The sequence below is a fragment of the Mastomys coucha genome, unplaced genomic scaffold, assembly GCF_008632895.1.
Source record: "Mastomys coucha isolate ucsf_1 unplaced genomic scaffold, UCSF_Mcou_1 pScaffold21, whole genome shotgun sequence".
Classification (NCBI taxonomy): domain Eukaryota; kingdom Metazoa; phylum Chordata; class Mammalia; order Rodentia; family Muridae; genus Mastomys; species Mastomys coucha.
Genome location: NW_022196904.1, coordinates 56074890 through 56091192, shown reverse-complemented (window position 1 = coordinate 56091192; position 16303 = coordinate 56074890). Strand labels below are relative to the sequence as shown.

Below are 16303 nucleotides of genomic sequence, written 5' to 3'. Positions count from 1 at the left end.
TACACACACACACACACACACACACACACACACACACACACACACACACACACTGCTTTGCCTGCAGCCACAGAAAAACACTATAGAAGCCATTTCTTGAGTTCAGTTTGGAAGACCCTGGCTTTACCAGATGGTCACATGAGCAGTATGTCCGTGGGTGCTTTGGGAAATGGAAGCTGTCCATCCATTCCTAAATTACTTCTCACTTTGCAGAAGGACACAGACAGTACAGTTTCCCCATTGTTGGTCACTGGCTTACAGTCACTGAGAATAGCCTGCAGCCACAACCCAGTTGGGTCGATTGTTATGGCTGAACTGTGTCTCCCTCTAGAGCAGTGGTTTTCAACCTTCCTCATGCTGCAACCCTTTAATACAGTTCCCATGTTATGGTGACCCCCAACCATAAAATTATTTTTGTTCTTAATTCATAACTGTAATTTTGCTACTGCTATGAATCATAATACAAATATCTGTGTTTTCGGATGGTCTTAGGCGACCCCTGTGAGAGGGTCGCTCTACCCTCTGATTGAGAACCACTGCTCTACTTCATGTTAAATCCTAACCCCCTGTATCTCAGAACGAGACTGTGGGGCTCAAACCCACGGCCTCACACATGTTAGGCAAATGTTCTGCCAACGAGCCACACCCCAGCCTCTGGAGACAGTCTTTAAAGAGACAAATTGAATTAAAGTGAGGTCATTAGGGTAGGCCTTCATCCACTATTACTGATGTCCTCATATGAGATTAGCACACAGATGTGCACAGAGGGAGTCCATGCGAGGACACAGAAAGAACACAGCCATGTGCAAAAAACCTCACAGAAATACCCAGCCGAAACCTTCTCCTTCACCTCCCAGCCTCCGTGATTGTTAGGCACAGGTAGGTATCTGTTATTCAGTCTGTGACCCTTTGTCACAATGACTTTAGCAGACACTGGTCCACACTTCCTTGTCTATCATTTTGGTTTTAGCAGCATGCGATGAGGCTTTCCCCACTCAGCTTCCCATGTGGGTTTTATGATCACCGAATTAGGGTGAACAACAATTTATATCTAAAACATTTAGATAGAAAGCAGTTGATATGCAAATGAAGACAGGTAGCCATTATATGTTCAAGCTTGGCCTGTGAAAATTGAGAGACATTTCAATAAACATTTATTTGGCATCTGTTAGCTTTTACTGGGCGACTGCTGGGCTTGCGAGGGGATAAAAAACAAACGAGATGGGGCCTTGGCTCTCAACAGCTTTCTGTTTTGTTGAGAAGGAATCGTATTTCAGTGACCAAGCTCCTCTTCCCAAGAGAATCCATCAATCTGGTTGGTTTGCCTTCCCACTACTCTCCATTGGTTTTATCAGTCGCAGCACACTGGATGTGCTCCCCAGCCCGTTCTAGAACTCAAAGGTACCCTATGCAGCTCCCTGCCACTTCTGTTTCTGTCACCAACCCAGATCCTAAGCAAACTATGAGCTGTGATTGCTGTTGCTATCAAATACTGTGGTGTGCACCCATTCCAGGCTAAATCTAGAACACAATACACAACTTGTAGGAAGAGCAGACCATGCCCTGAGGATGTTGATCAAACCACTGGCTCCCTGGTAGCAGGGATATTTGAGATCAGAGAGAGAAAGATGCGGAGAGATGGGAGCGACCTGTGCAAAGGCTGAACAGGAGTGGAGCGTGAAGTCATCAGGGGGTACTACAAAAGCTGGTGTGGTTGGGCTCCCGAGGCCACAAGAAGCCCAGAGGTGGGAAAACAACCCACTCAGGACAGTGGCAACAGGGTGTTTCATAGGATTCCTTAGAACCAGTGGAGAGGTTAGCTGTGGGTCAGAGGCAACAAGGAGGTTCACTGGAGAACAGCCTGGAGGGCATTGCTGTAATCCAGGTAAGAGAAATGAGGATGTAGACTGGGCAATACAGGAAGAAGGCTGGCCCCACCAATGGAGACGCAGCTGCTAACTCAAGCCAGAGAACAAGAATGAGTACCTCTCTTTGAGGCTGTGAGGCCTTTGATGCCACTGAGAAGTGCCAGATATGCAGGTAAAACTATAAAACATTGTCTTTTGAGGTGCACTTTAAAATTCAAACCCTTTGCCAATTGCTGACGGCCATGCACCTGAAATCAGCTGTGCTGTGCTGAAAGTATGGAGAGACAGCCACGAGCTTGGGGCGGTCGGTCTTCAATACTGCTTGGGAAGAGAGTGGTAGTCTGTGAGAGCTCCAGTCAGGGTGCTAGAGCGCTATCTTTACCCTGTGGGCAGATCCATCCTGGGCAGGAGCAGCCTGGCCATTACATAGTCCACTGGCCCCAGAGACCACAGTGGTCACTCTGTCCTTGTGCTGCTATCTGCCAGGAACTCTCTGTTTGTTTGCTATTTGAACGGCTCTCACACACAAACTGTCAGATAAAATTCCATCTGTGGTTAATGGAAAGATCTGTTTAGATGTTGCATCACCGCTGGAAAGAAACCTGAGCTCTGATTAAACTCTGGGTCAAAGTCCCATCGCACTAAGTAGAATGCCTGCTGCAGCCCCCCGAAATCACACTGCAACTGGGAAGCGGTAAGTCCCAACAGGAGGCACCAACTAGAAGGTCCCCACAGCCCGGAAGCAGGCGCTGAAGCTCTCTCCAATAACATCTCCATCTTTCCATTTCCATCATCCAGCTGGCTGGGAACCAAAGGAAAGGGCTGAACTAGAGTCATCTAGCTAAAATGTAAGGTTTGGAAGACACAGGCAGCAGCGTCTACACTATAAGCCAGCTTGGAAGAGAATCAGAACGAGTAATTTTTAAAAAATTTGTGAGCCCTTTCAGCTATTGGCTGAGGCTTCTGTAACATCTGCCCGTCTGCAGACGTTTAGCAGAAGAACAAGTTAAAAACAAATGGTTTCATTTTGCTCAGATGACAGCCTTCAGAGAAACCCAGTGACCGATACTGCACACTGGGAGCAAGTAGGGTGTTTTCCCTGTGATGGGGCTGATCAGTAAAGCAAAGCAAAATGGCCCCTTTAAGAGGAAATCATGCAAAGGTTAATTAAGAACGTGCAGAAGGGAATGGCTCAGCAGTTAAGAGCACTGACTGCTCTTCCCGAGGACCTGAGCTTAATTCCTAGTTGGCTAACAACTCCAGATTCAGGGTAACTCTGTATTTTGAAAACTCCAGTTTCAGGGTATCCCATATTCTCTTCTAGCTTCCACAGGAACTGCATGCCGGTGGCAAACACTCATACACATAAAATAACGTATATGTTATGTGTAAAAGAACGCAAAGGCAGTGCTGGCCTACAGAGAAGCCGGAAGAGGATGAGCGTAGGAAGCTGCCTAGCAGGGGTGCCGTGTGTGTATGTGTCTGTGTGTAAATAAAGACAAGCATCTCTCCTTCGCTGACTCTCCCTTGTGTTTTGTTTAAACAAATGTAAACTCCATCCGTTTTGTATGATGTTGGGGTGGACTGTAAATTCCATCACTCATTAAACTGCTTTGATACAACAGAAACCGAAGGTAATTAAAATAAAATGCCATCTGTATTCGCTTGGACTTCATCCTAAGCCCTATAACTGGTCGTTCCAGCACATGGGCAACTTCATTTCAATGTCTCTGGATCCTTTCCTTTTTTTTTTTTTTTTTAAGATTATTTATTATTATTATAAATGAGTAAACTGTAGCTGTCTTCAGACACACCAGAAGAGGGCGTCAGATTTCATTATGGGTGATTGTGAGCCACCATGTGGTTTGCTGGGATTTGAACTCACGACCTTCGGAAGAGCAGTCGGTGCTCTTACCTGCTGAGCCATCTCACCAGCCCCATCTTTTCCTTTTGTTAATAATATTAATTATAGGCCTTTCCAAGTCTAAGGGTATCATAAAAGGCTAACGGAAGAAAATGGTTCTGATAAGGGACAGTACTAAATAATTCTATGAAACAGCTAACTTCATCAAACTGGAAATGACGGGGTAAAGTAAATATGCATCAGATGGACAGAGAATTCGTTTGGCTTGCCTGAAAACCGGACTATGTAAACAGAGGTATTCCATTTGCGGCTCAGAATTCGTAATTGGTCTACATGCTTCCCCCGGGGTTGGAGCTTTAATTAGAACTGAGAGAGACAATTGGCCAATCACTGGCAGGTCTCAGGCAGGGCTGGGGCAGCCAGGCTTTTCACCTTCTTCCTCTTTATTTTTTATTGGCAGGGTGCTTTGATGGCAGCCCTGCCAGGAACCAAGAAACTAGGTAAAAGGGGTTTTTATTTGGAAAAAGCTAACTGCCAGAGCCTTGCCCTAGGAAGTCTGTTCTTCCTTCTGCTTACTGCAGGATACAACCGCAGGGTGTGGTGGCTCACGGCTGTGAGCATTTGGGAAACTGAGGCAAGAGGCTTGCCATAAATTCTATGTCACCATGGGCTATCAAGTGGCTTTGGGACCAGCCTGTGATACAGAATGAGTCCTTGGCTCAAATAAAATGATACAACTACTCCTTGGGGAACAGTTTTCGGGGAGACCCAAACTGAACACACTCCTTTCAACACACTCAGCATGCATCAACAGACCAGCTCAGCTGTTGCATACAACAGCTGAGGTGTAGGGCATCCAGCCACGGGAACCGCTGGGAATATGGCCCTGCCACCCGGCCTGCAAGGCCCATGCATGAGCCTTCTGCCCCAGCATCACCGAGGCCTCACCAGTATGAGAACTACTGAGCAGCTCTGCATCCCACAATCATTCAGTTCACGTTTTTTTGAAAAAGACGACACGCCCAGCTAAGAACCTTGGGAAGGTTGAAAACTTCCAGGACTGGTGGCTCTGGTCTATAACCTCAGCTACTCAAAAGGCTGAGTCAGGAGGATCAAAAGTTCTACCAAGGCAAGTTCTCTAGACTTTGTTTACTAATAAAAAATATAAAAGGGGGCTGAGAACATAGCTCAGTGGTTGCTCACTTGCTTTTTATATAGGAGGCCCTAGGTTCAAGCCCCAGTACCTGAAACCCAAACAAACCACAAAGGTTTAAAACAGAAGACAAAGCATTCTCTGTATGTCTCCTATCTTGACTCTGTATTTGTCTGACTAATCAAGAAGCAGTTTCCCCTCCTCCTCCCCTTCCCTTTCTCCCTCTTGCTCCAGCTCTGCTTGCTCAGGCCCATAGGTTCTTTATTTGTTTCTCATTACCGAAGGTTGTGAGCCACCATGTGGTTGCTGAGATTTGAACTCATGACCTCTGGAAGAGCAGTTGGAGCTCTTAACCGCTGAGCCATCTCACCAGCCCAAGAAGCAGTTTTAATCCTTGGAAGCCCCCTTGAAGGGGATTGGGGGCCAAGTGTCTTAGCAAAGAGCCTCCATGTCAGAGAATTTTCCATACAAATACTTGGCCCATTTTTTAATTCCCTGAGAGGTAGGAATTTGAAGATGCTGGAGATTTCAGATGAAGAGAAAGCATGCTGCCTTTCAGGACGTATCCACTGCTTGCTCAGAGTGAAACTGTAGCAGGGTGATGTGATACTAACTTCTCTCTTAGCTTCGCCTTTCCCCTAAGACAGCAATGGTCCCAGCTGCCCTTCTCTATTGGCCCTGAGGACGAGCTCTGCTCACCCTTCACTAATTACTCCCATTCTGGAAGTGTGAGCAGCTATGCTTATGGCTTGGCTTCCTAAGGGAAGGGAATGCCCTCATTCCACTGAAAAACACTTCTTCATGTTCTGTATGGTGACCACAAGTAGATATAATTATAACCCCATGTAATTAGGTGAGGTGGCATGCTTTAAAATGCCCAGACACATAAAATTCTGCCAAGAAACATTACATTCCTTTCCTTGTGGAGGGAATAACAGAATTAGCAGAATGTCCTCTATCTATATCTTTGTATTTATTCATCCAGTCTTGTGTTTACCCATCTGTTCACCTATGCACCCACTAATCTACCTATTCATCAACCCAAGCATCCATCAGTCATGTATCCATCCACTCATCTATCCCTCCATCAGTAGTACATTTACCCACCCACTCACTTGCCCTCCCATAAACCCATTTTGCCCATGTATTCAGCCACTCATCCACCCCTTCATCAGTCTGTCCATCCATCCATCCATCCATCCATCCATCCTTCTATCTATCCATCAGTCCGTCCATCCATTCACCTTCTCATCCACCAACCTACAAAATGAATTCACAAATACGTTCAGGATCTCTGCCTTCCATGTCCCACTTACATGAGTTGGGGGCTACTTCAACTACATTCAAACCAGAATGCCCATAGAGCGATAGCCCAGAGCAGAGTAATTCATCACTGTGTCCAGGGAGGGACTGTTTCTCTCTCCTCCTCCAGCTGTCAACACAGTGAACCCTGTAGTCAATGAAGTGGTTTGTGGTAACATCAAAAACCTGTTCTTCCACGGAAACTATTGTAAACATTCTCTGGAAATGGCTGAAATAATTTTGTGTGCCAGTCAGTGAGTTCAGACTGGCATTTCAAGCATTGCTTTTAAGATGAGATGACTACTATGTTTAAAAACACAGTGGCCTACCTATCAGTGGCCACACCTCCTTGTGGTTAGCAGTGTTTCTCACATGCACGTCCTTTTCCCTTACAGCTTGTGCTGTGACCAGATGTGTTGCTTCATTTTTGGCCAGCCTGGCTGCCAGCTTTGCTGCCCTTGCTGGAGGCAGAATAAGCCACACAGCAGGTATTTAAAAAGTACCTGCTGAATAAATGAACCTGTGCGAGGCCCATCAGCCTCCTGTGCAGTTGCAATCTTTACCATGTATCTGCTGACTGAAATTTACCAACATTAATTTCAAATACAGGTAGAAAGGAAGCATACGTTCCCGACCCAGTCAACACGCATTACACAAAAACTTCAAACTGATTTACTTAAGCCTGAAGAAGAGATCACACAAAATTTTAAGGAGTCATACTTACTGCTCCAGTATTTAAGTCAATGGCAACCATTAAGACATATGTATTGTAGCCGGGCAACGGTGGTACACGCCTTTAATCCCAGCATTTGGGAGGCAGAGGTAGGTGGATTTCTGAGTTTAAGGCCATCCTGGTTTACAGAGTGAGTTCCAGGACAGCCAGGGCTATACAGAGAAACCTTGTCTCGAAAAACCAAAAAAAAAAAAAAAAAAAAAAAAAAAAAAAAAAAAAAAAAAAAAAAAAAAAAAAAAAAAAAAAAAAAAAGAAAAAGAAAAAAATGATATGTATTGTAATAACCAGAAAAATCTCTCCCTGCCTGATCACTAATTTCATTATTAAATATTTGCTTTAAGGATTTGGTTTATTGGTAAGAATCACACACACATATTGGGGTATACCCAAGTTCTTGTGCACTCTGAACAAGGGCTTTACCACTGAGATATCTCCCAAGCACTACTCATTTTTAAAATATTGATAGATTTCAACATTTTTAACTAAAGTCAAGTATTTTTTCAAGTCTGATAAAGATACAAAAAATGAGAGCATTTAGCAGATTTGACATGCTGCTCTATCTCTGCTACCTTTTATTCACTGTAAATACAGAAATTAATTTTTGAGACTAGAAACCCATTATGGTATACTTTGAGGAGGGCAGAGCGGGATGCTCTCATCCTTGGGAAGGAATCCTGCCTGGAGGTGTGTACCTGTGGGTCCATTCTGAGGAAGGTGTGGGGGCCCCTGCTGCTCAAGGTCGATCTCTTGAAGGTCTTGCTGTGGTAAAAATGATAGTAATTGTCCAGGTTTCCGATCTGCAAGACATGAAGCAGGTTATCATTCTCTAGTACACCTCAAAGATGTTTCAAAAGCCCTCCTTCCCACAACTCAGCTTCCAGAAGGGACTCCCTCCCCGCCCTGCTGCCCACCGGTGTCTCTGGCACACTGTCAGTGTTTAAGAACCGGAAGGACGATTTGGATAGTTCTTTTCAGATAAACAACCCGAGGTAATGTTTCTGAGGAAGCATACACATCTCACTGGTTAATATTGTCTAAGTTTACACTACTGTGGCCAAGTTTTTTGGACACGAGTTAGTGTTTATTTTGGGTCAAGTATCACTGAGATAGTGAAGTTACTGTCAAGACAGGTCTGCACCAAAACATCCATTATAAACACTCCCCTTCCTTTCCACACTATGAGTAAACCAAAATCTCTAAGAATGGGCACTCACTCTCAGAGAAGCCAAAGAAAACACACGGGTCCATCTGCCCCAGGACTGTGAGAGGTCAGATGAGAACATGCAGCCCCCTGGGGTGTCCCAATTTTCCATTACGTCGGTGAGAAGCCCTGTGGCCTGATTCCCCCATCTTCAAGAATGGTCAATGCTCGATGCTCATGCCCTCCCTCCCTGTCATGTGGACTTGCCCAGTATCAAGTGACTCTTGAGTATGAGGACGTAGCTTTCAGAGGTCTATATCCTCACTGCCACTGGCTGCATTACATACATCACTGGCTAGCTCTGGCCTCAAAAGCAGAATTTGAAAATGCAGGTGGACTGAAGTTACACAGACACCTCTGTGGCCCTTCACAGCCACCTGAGCATCTGACTCAAGAGGGAAGGAGAAGTAAGCAGGACACCTCTGTACCCACTCATGCCTGCAGAGTTACATGTAGTCAACTAAGGAAGAAAACATTTAATGGAAAATGCTGGCTCTTATCATTGCTCTAGTCACTATTGTTGTTGATCTCCTACTCGCTTAACTTACAAACTAAGCTTTATCACAAATATGTATGGACAGGGGAAGGGATAGTAGGCGTATCTATGTCTATGTGTACACATGACTCATAACTACATACAATATATACTGTACTACTGTCCATCTGTTCGTAGCATGTATATATACTACTGCAATTCTCCTCAGAGAAATTTAGATGTGATGGTCTTACACAGAGTTTCAGAATAAGTCTCAAACCCTTGCCACCATTAGCCATGTGGCTGTGAGCAAAGATGCTTTATCCCTGTTCATCTCCATCCCTTGTGAGTAAAATGGAGATAAAATGACTTACCCTTGGACTTTTTTGTCTTATTGGTTCCTCTGGAATTTAACTAGGACTAAAGTTTACCCAATAAAACACTGCCGACCACCCCAACCTCACAACCATTCTGACAGCTATATCCTGTAGATGCCCAGTGAGGAGAGACCTGAGGGGATTTAGATGTTGTGAGTGGTCATTTCCACTTCTTTGAGTAAGATGGTAGAGTATACACGAGTTTCTTCTGGGTCCTTTGCCGTCCTTAGCTTTCTTTGCTAGCCAGCCTGGTAGTGCCACTGCTTCCTGTTCTTACATTTAGGCGACAGCCTTCTGTTTTCAAAATAAAGTCCCTCATAGGAACTCCACAAGAAGACCAACGGAATCGACTAATCTGGACCCCTGGGGACTCCCAGAGACTGAACTACTAACCAAAGAGCATACATGGGCTGAACCTAATCTCCCCCACACATAGGTAGCAGATGAGCAGCTTGGTCTTAATGTGGGGCCTTGAACAACTGGAACAGGGGCTGTTCCTGACTCTTTTGCCTACCTACGGATCCCCTTCCCCTGGCTGGACCCCTTATCTGGCCTCAGTGGGAGAGGTTATGCCTAGTCCTGCAGTGACTTGATGTGCCAGGATGGGGTGATGAGGGAGGGCCCCCCTTCTCAGAGGAGAAAGGGGGAAGGGGATGCGAGAGGGGCTGTGTGAAGAAGGGTCAGGGGCCAGGGAGTGCTGTGATTGGTATGTGCAAAGTGAATAAATAAATTAATTAATGGGGAAAAATAAACAAAGCCCCTCGACTTAAAATTTGTTCTGGCATGTTCTGTTCTTACACCCAAAGAACTTCAAGCACTGTGACAGTCGAGTGTCATCTTCTTGATGCCAGGACCCTCGGGTGGTGTTGACAAATGACAGCTCTTACTGGGTCCTGGGATTGGCCTTCTGTCTCCTCTTCAAGGCCCCTCCATCCTCCCTTCAGGTCTGGGATGCTGTTGATTGGGACAAATCTGCCTGTGCATGTATCTTAACCCCTTCCCGTTGGAAAACCTGGACTTATCCGCTCTGGGTTTTCATCCCCTCATGAGACTCTAAGTACCACTTTGCAGGATTGATTGCTTCCAGATCTGAAGGGGATGCCTTCGTTATGTGAGGAGCTAGCAGGGCTCCTGGAAGGTAATAAGAACTTAGTCACAGTTATCCACAATTCTAATTCTCTGCTCATTTTCTGCTTCAAGACATCGTTTTTTTGACCATGACAGACTTCACTGTTTCTGTCTTGTACAAAGGCACTTTTCTCTTCTTGCAGGTGAATCTCATTGCTCACTTCTTCAAACAAGTGACCCAAAGACCGGTAGAGCATGGTGGACCTGTTTCTACCACAGAATCGTGGAGACTTACTAGACAGCAGCAGTTAGTAAGTAAGTTTGCTTATGAGCGGTTGGTATCCCTGGTGGGTGTCACATAACGGTTGGTCTTTTAAGGCTATGCATTTAAGCCAGTTCCCTCTTAGGGAAACAGGTGAATGAAATTTGCTGGCAAAGAAATGGACTCAATGCTGAGCAACTAGCCATTGAATGGAAATCCTGGAGGCCACTGAGGAAAGTACTGGCTTCCAGGTAGCTGAGCTAAGCCAAAGGAGCCATCCCTTCCCTTGATACAAGTCCCAAGGCCACCCTGTCCCCTTGCCTCTGGGCTACTGAGATCATCCTTAGAAATGGTCTTAGAAATGGTCTCCAATGATGAGCTGTTTTCTTGGAAGAAGGAAAGGAACAACTGGTCTCCAAAATACTAACTAGGCAAATGGCCTCGGGGGTCAGCAGTGTCCAACACCGCACCTGTTTGGACCCATGTATAGTTCAGCAGGAGGCTTGAGTTCCACTGCAGATGAGAAGGGAGCACCAGCCAAGGCATCCTCCTGCCCATGCAAAGCTGGCTGCCAACACAGTGAGGCTCTGACTACGTTAGTGGAGCCATGTAGCATCTGCCCTTTTGTGCCTGACTCATGGTTAGCTTCATGACTCCAAGGTTATCCATGTTGTATAACGTGTCAAGATTTCCTTCCTTTTCATGGCCAAAGAACACTGCCTTGTATGAATACATCCCTCTACATGTTGATGGACATAGCTTACGCCTTCATTTGGCCATTGGGAATGTCAGCACTATGAACAAGGTGTGCCAATATTTGCCTAAGTCCCTGCTTTCACTTCCTTTGGGTACATTCCCAGGTCCCACTTCTAGCATTACAGATCACACCCACTTGTTTGTTTATGTAGCCACTTCCTGTTGCTTCTCTTTTGCTCTCTTGGCTCTTCTTGGATACTTACCTGACCTGCCCCTGCAGTACTGACTCTAGGGTTTGCTTCCTAGGCTCAGAAACTGCTCTTTCTGACCTCCCCTCAGGCTGTCCTCATGAGGAGAGAAGACAGGATTCCAGGGTGGCAGGTCCAGGCTTGGACAGAGTCTCTCTCAGGGATGGGTGCACTCTCTTAGTTCAATCAGATGATATCTGCTTGTGCTCTGACGCTGGCTGGCTCAGATTAGTTAGAGGGACTCATTGCTCTGAGACGCTGACTCTCTTGGCCTCAGTCTTCCCATTTATAAGATGAGGCCACTGTATGAGAAGACTGAGGCCTCAGGATTATATGTTAAATGCTCCAACTTTCTGAATTAGCAACACTACCATTGTGTCTAAAGATAAGCAAAGACAGCTGACCATAAAGGACATATGTACACACAAATAAGACCTAAGATGACTGTCATTTTTTTGGTATATCTTCAGGGTCAAACTGGAAGAAGCTAGCAGTGTAAGAACATAGGAGTTTCCAACCTAAGAACATGGGTGGATATTTGAAGCTACTAATAGCACCAAACCCCAGAGATAATTATGATTTTCCCTATACATACATACTCACAATACATTAATTAATACCATTAGGCATAGGATGTAATAACAAAATAGAACAACCACAATAAATATAACTATTTCTACTATATAATCTACTATATATAACTTTATCTATTAGAGTACAAGTTATATATGAAATGTATAAAATGCTTTGCAATTTTTTATTTAATATCTTTAGCCTGTGGTTGACTGTGGGTAACTACAACTATGAAATGTGGGCCCTCACATAATGAAGGGCTCCTATAGACAGAAGAGACAGGAAGCACAAAGCCTTTTCTTGAAGAAAATGGGTGCTGGGGACTAAACACTGAGCCTCACGTAAGCTAAGCATGTCCCACTGAGCTACATACCCAGCCCAAAAACATCTTATCCTTGTCTGACACCCACATGCACATTAACACAGTTCCTCAGCTGTCTGTCTGTGTGTCTGTCTGTCTGGGTATCCTGGGCTGACTCTGGGCTATAGGCTGGGACAGTTTATGCCAGACACTAACTCTGCTCCTATGGTTAGTGGGCACAACTCTGCATAGCACCTCTCAAGCCAGTCCCTGAAGAGTCGGTCATTACCGAGATGCACTGGATGTCATGAACAAGCAGAGGGCAGCTCCTCTCCCCTCCCTTTTGGGGTAACAGGAGAGGCCAGCCCCACCAGACCTATGGCCTTTCTGTTCTGTTCCACTCTACCCTTCCCAGGCCCTATCTGCTCTTCATCAGCAAAGCGGCCTGCTGCAGCGGGATTCCTTAAATCTTAACATAAAAAAAATTCAGTATGTTCTTTTCTACTTTCTTGCCCATGGAATTTTCACAATGTGTTCATCAAAATCAGTCTCTCAGAGCACCATCCGATAAAACAATTTGCTGAATATCAAATGCTCATGTTTCGCTACTCAACATCAATATGTAACTATATACATTAGTTGATAAAATTGGTAATATCATTAAAACATCATTAAAGGCCTTGCTAAATGATCTCAACCAGAACACTGGAAGAAATGAGATAAAAAACTCACAGAGGGAAGAGTCAAATGTAGTTCAATTCTCCAAGAGGCTCTATTAGACACTTCAAAACACTAGGTAATATAGGTATATGGGGCAGACATGGGAGGTAAAAAGAGAGAATGGAATTGGGAGCAACTGCCCCATTCTGTCCCTCCCTGGAGCTCCTCGACTGTGCACCTAGTTTAGCAGCAAGCACCAGAGCAAACTCAAAAGTTCAGATGAATGCACAACCCATGCAGCTAGCCGTTAAGTCTATCCTCATCTTGCAGATCGGGGAACTGAGGTCTAGAACAGGGAAGTCATATCTTCAAGACCATGTATCATGTCAATAACACAGCTAGGATTCGTAGGCACCAAACCAAGGCCAACAGCTGCCACAGAGACTCCCAAACCCTGATGTCTATCCTCAGTTGGAGGTTCTCCACACAGGGCCACATATCTCAGCTAGTGATTCTCTTCTGTTTCCAGGGGAGAGTGTGGGGTCACGCATGAAGCTCAAAGGTACATTTTCCATTATGCCTCTATGTGGGTGGGTGGATGGATGTTCAAGTTGTATGAAGACCTGTTTGCTCTGCGTGACAGTATATCTGTGTGAGATATACTGATATTAAAAACATATATATATATATATATATGCATGTCTATTATATATTCAGATGTGTGTAATTATAAAACGTGCATATATATTTAGATATACATGTGTTTGTGACTATACATATGTATATATGTATATATGAACGTATTTCACATATGTATATGAATGTGTAGGAATTTGTATATATGAATACATAAATATTCAGGTGTGTATGTGTGTGTGTGTGTGTGTGTGTGTGTGTGTGTGTGTATTTATGCAGGACTTGTGAGCAAAGCCCAGCAAACCTTTGATTTTCTCATAACCATCACATCAAATGGGCTGATGGGCCTGTGCTGACTGCCCTAATTCAGAAGCCCCAGGTCTATGGCTCCCCACTGTAGCATACTTCAAAAACCTGCGGATAGCTCCAGCAAATCTGCTGAGTTGGGTCTGACCTCAGACAGAGGCTCTGGTTACAAAGGCATGGGTGGTGATGGGGCTCCTGGGTTCTGGAGAAGAGAGCTGAGCCTTGCCCAGGAGGCTGCTAGCTGGTTACCCTCTTCCTCTCCTATCCTCAGGGCACAACTCGGGGCCAATGGCTCCTCTAGAGCCTCCTCTCCCTCCACCTAGATGGGTCCTGAGAACCCTGCATTCTCATATCGGAGGTGTTGGAAGGCTGGGTCACACTCCCAGCATCTCCGTCCTCAGGCTTGGCACAGCACAGGTGTCAGCAGATGACTCTCACACAACCAGAGCCACCATCATCACTCCTCCCTGGCCCCCCGCAAGCCCACCTGTCTTCTGAGGACCTCTACAGCATGGTGGAAGATACCACCCAACTTTCTCAAAGAAGCTCCTTAAATGGTCCATGGCCTCATCCCACAGGTCAGGCCTCTGACGGGTGCTGGCCCTTTCAACTCTTCAATATCACTCACCACATTGCCATTCGACCTAGCCCTTTACCAACACAGGGCCACCTCTCTTGACACACATATTGGCCTCTGTCCTTAAGAGACTCTGCCATGTGTAAGAACCCTTCCCTTCTCTTGCTGCTTCAGAGTCCTGTATGCGCTCACACTGGTCCTATGATGCTCACTCCACTAGCTCTTGCTATCCTTAACCTTATCCTAAAGTCATCACTGCCTCCAGGAAGCCTTCTCAGATCTTCCAGACTCAGTTTTCATTGCACCTATACATAGCCCAGGGAAAGTGTGAGTCCAGAGGGAGGACTGACATTCCTTTCCTTCTGGGCACAGATGTCTTCCTTTTACTCTCTCCCAGCCAGTCCCCATCCCAGGATAGCTATGAAGCTGGAAACCACTGTGCTGTATAGTTGAGGGACCAACTGCCAGCTGGTGGCCTGAGCAGACATAGCCTCTGTGTTATCTAGAAGGCACACTTCCTCCTCCATTCAGGTGGCTGGAGTTTATTCATGGGGAGCACACCCTACCAATGGGAGCTCGAAGAACTTTCAGGGCCGCATGAGGAGGATCTGAAGGAGAGCGTGAGACTAGTATCTGAGCAGACTCGGAGCAGTGTCAGAGCGGAGTCAGTCATGGGTTTTTATTTTAAGCATAAGGGCTTACTCTCATGTTTACAGAGCCTAGTGGGCTGCCAGCTGGAGCTCACCCTGTCTTCTTCAAGACAGCATTACTTGAAGGAATGAAGGAGGAGCGACAGACCGTCTCGTGAATCCGTGTCTGATGTGCAGCAGAGCCACTGCTGAGCACCAGTATTCACCCAGAGGACAGTGAGTCTTCCAAAGGTCCACCAGCCCTGGGGCCAGAGAGCTGCCTGAGGGGAGTTGTCTAAGTACTAATTTTGGAAAACAGCATCCCACCTCCCCAGGCTAGAGCAGCTAAAGCTCTCCTCAAGGGAACAGCTGATAAGCAGCCCTGGGAAGGTCCCCCTTCAAGGTCTCCTCCACAGGGCCGGGGAGTAGATTTGCAGCTTCTGACTGCCGAAACTTCCCTTTATCACTCTGGGAGCCTGCCCTTGGCTGGACACAGATGCCCCCAGCCCTTCTTTGTGCAGCTGCAGCATGCTGGCTTCTGGAGCTGCTGGGCTTCCTTTGGGCTGACATCTTCCAAAGGCCTTGGCTTTCTGGAAGAGTCCATGTCTCAGTCATGGTCCCTTGGGTTCAGTTATATAACGCTATTGATCCCAGTTGGCCTGCTTAAGAAAAACACAACTAATTAGAGCCCGTAAAAGCCTACACACCAAATTAATTCTGAATTGCTCTGGTGACTTCCTCCTAAAAATGTTATAAATAGAGATGGCCACCGGGCCTATATTTAGCCTGCGCTGGGCTACCTGGTATTTATAATTAAGGAAGTCCAGAGGGACAGAATGGACATTTTGTTGTTTTTTTAAAGCACTTTTTAACAAACTGCTTCCCATTTCAGTCACATATACACACAGCCACATTCTGTTATTGCAATAATTATAGTCCCACCCGAGTTAAGATGCTGCGCGATTTCTCAGTCCTTTAAAATTATGTTCTTCAACACATACACACCCAAACAGTGCAATTAAGCTGGTCAACTTCCCGCAAATCCCTTAAAAAAAAATAACATTAATTTTGATTCTGTAGACTTCACTTTCTTTCCCTTGAGCTGCTGAGGCAAACAGCCTGGTTTCTGATGAGGACGCCTGACTTACCCACTTGGCCTGGGCTCATACTACTCATGGCCGCAAATATTCTGCAACCTTTATTTTGGAGAGCTCTTCTCTTAAGACTTTACTAGGATTCTTAGTGGTTGTGTGAAGTTGATTATTGTTCTTTATTCCCGACCCTAATGCCCCCTGTGTATTCACTTGTTTTGCTTTTATTTGATTCTTTTAAAAGTAAAGCACGCAGCCCTTCCTCTCCTGAGGTCTTCTAACC

At 45.6% G+C, this 16303-nt stretch overlaps 1 protein-coding gene across 2 annotated transcripts in view; it reads right to left on the bottom strand.

Moving 5' to 3' along the window:
• Pcsk6 (proprotein convertase subtilisin/kexin type 6) overlaps positions 1–16303 on the bottom strand; it is a 190090-nt gene that overhangs the window by 136290 nt on the left and 37497 nt on the right. For both annotated transcript variants that reach the window (XM_031386912.1, XM_031386913.1), the window contains exon 2: positions 7613–7717. In XM_031386912.1, the coding sequence (XP_031242772.1) occupies positions 7613–7717 (105 nt within the window). The remainder of the gene's footprint in view (positions 1–7612; positions 7718–16303) is intronic.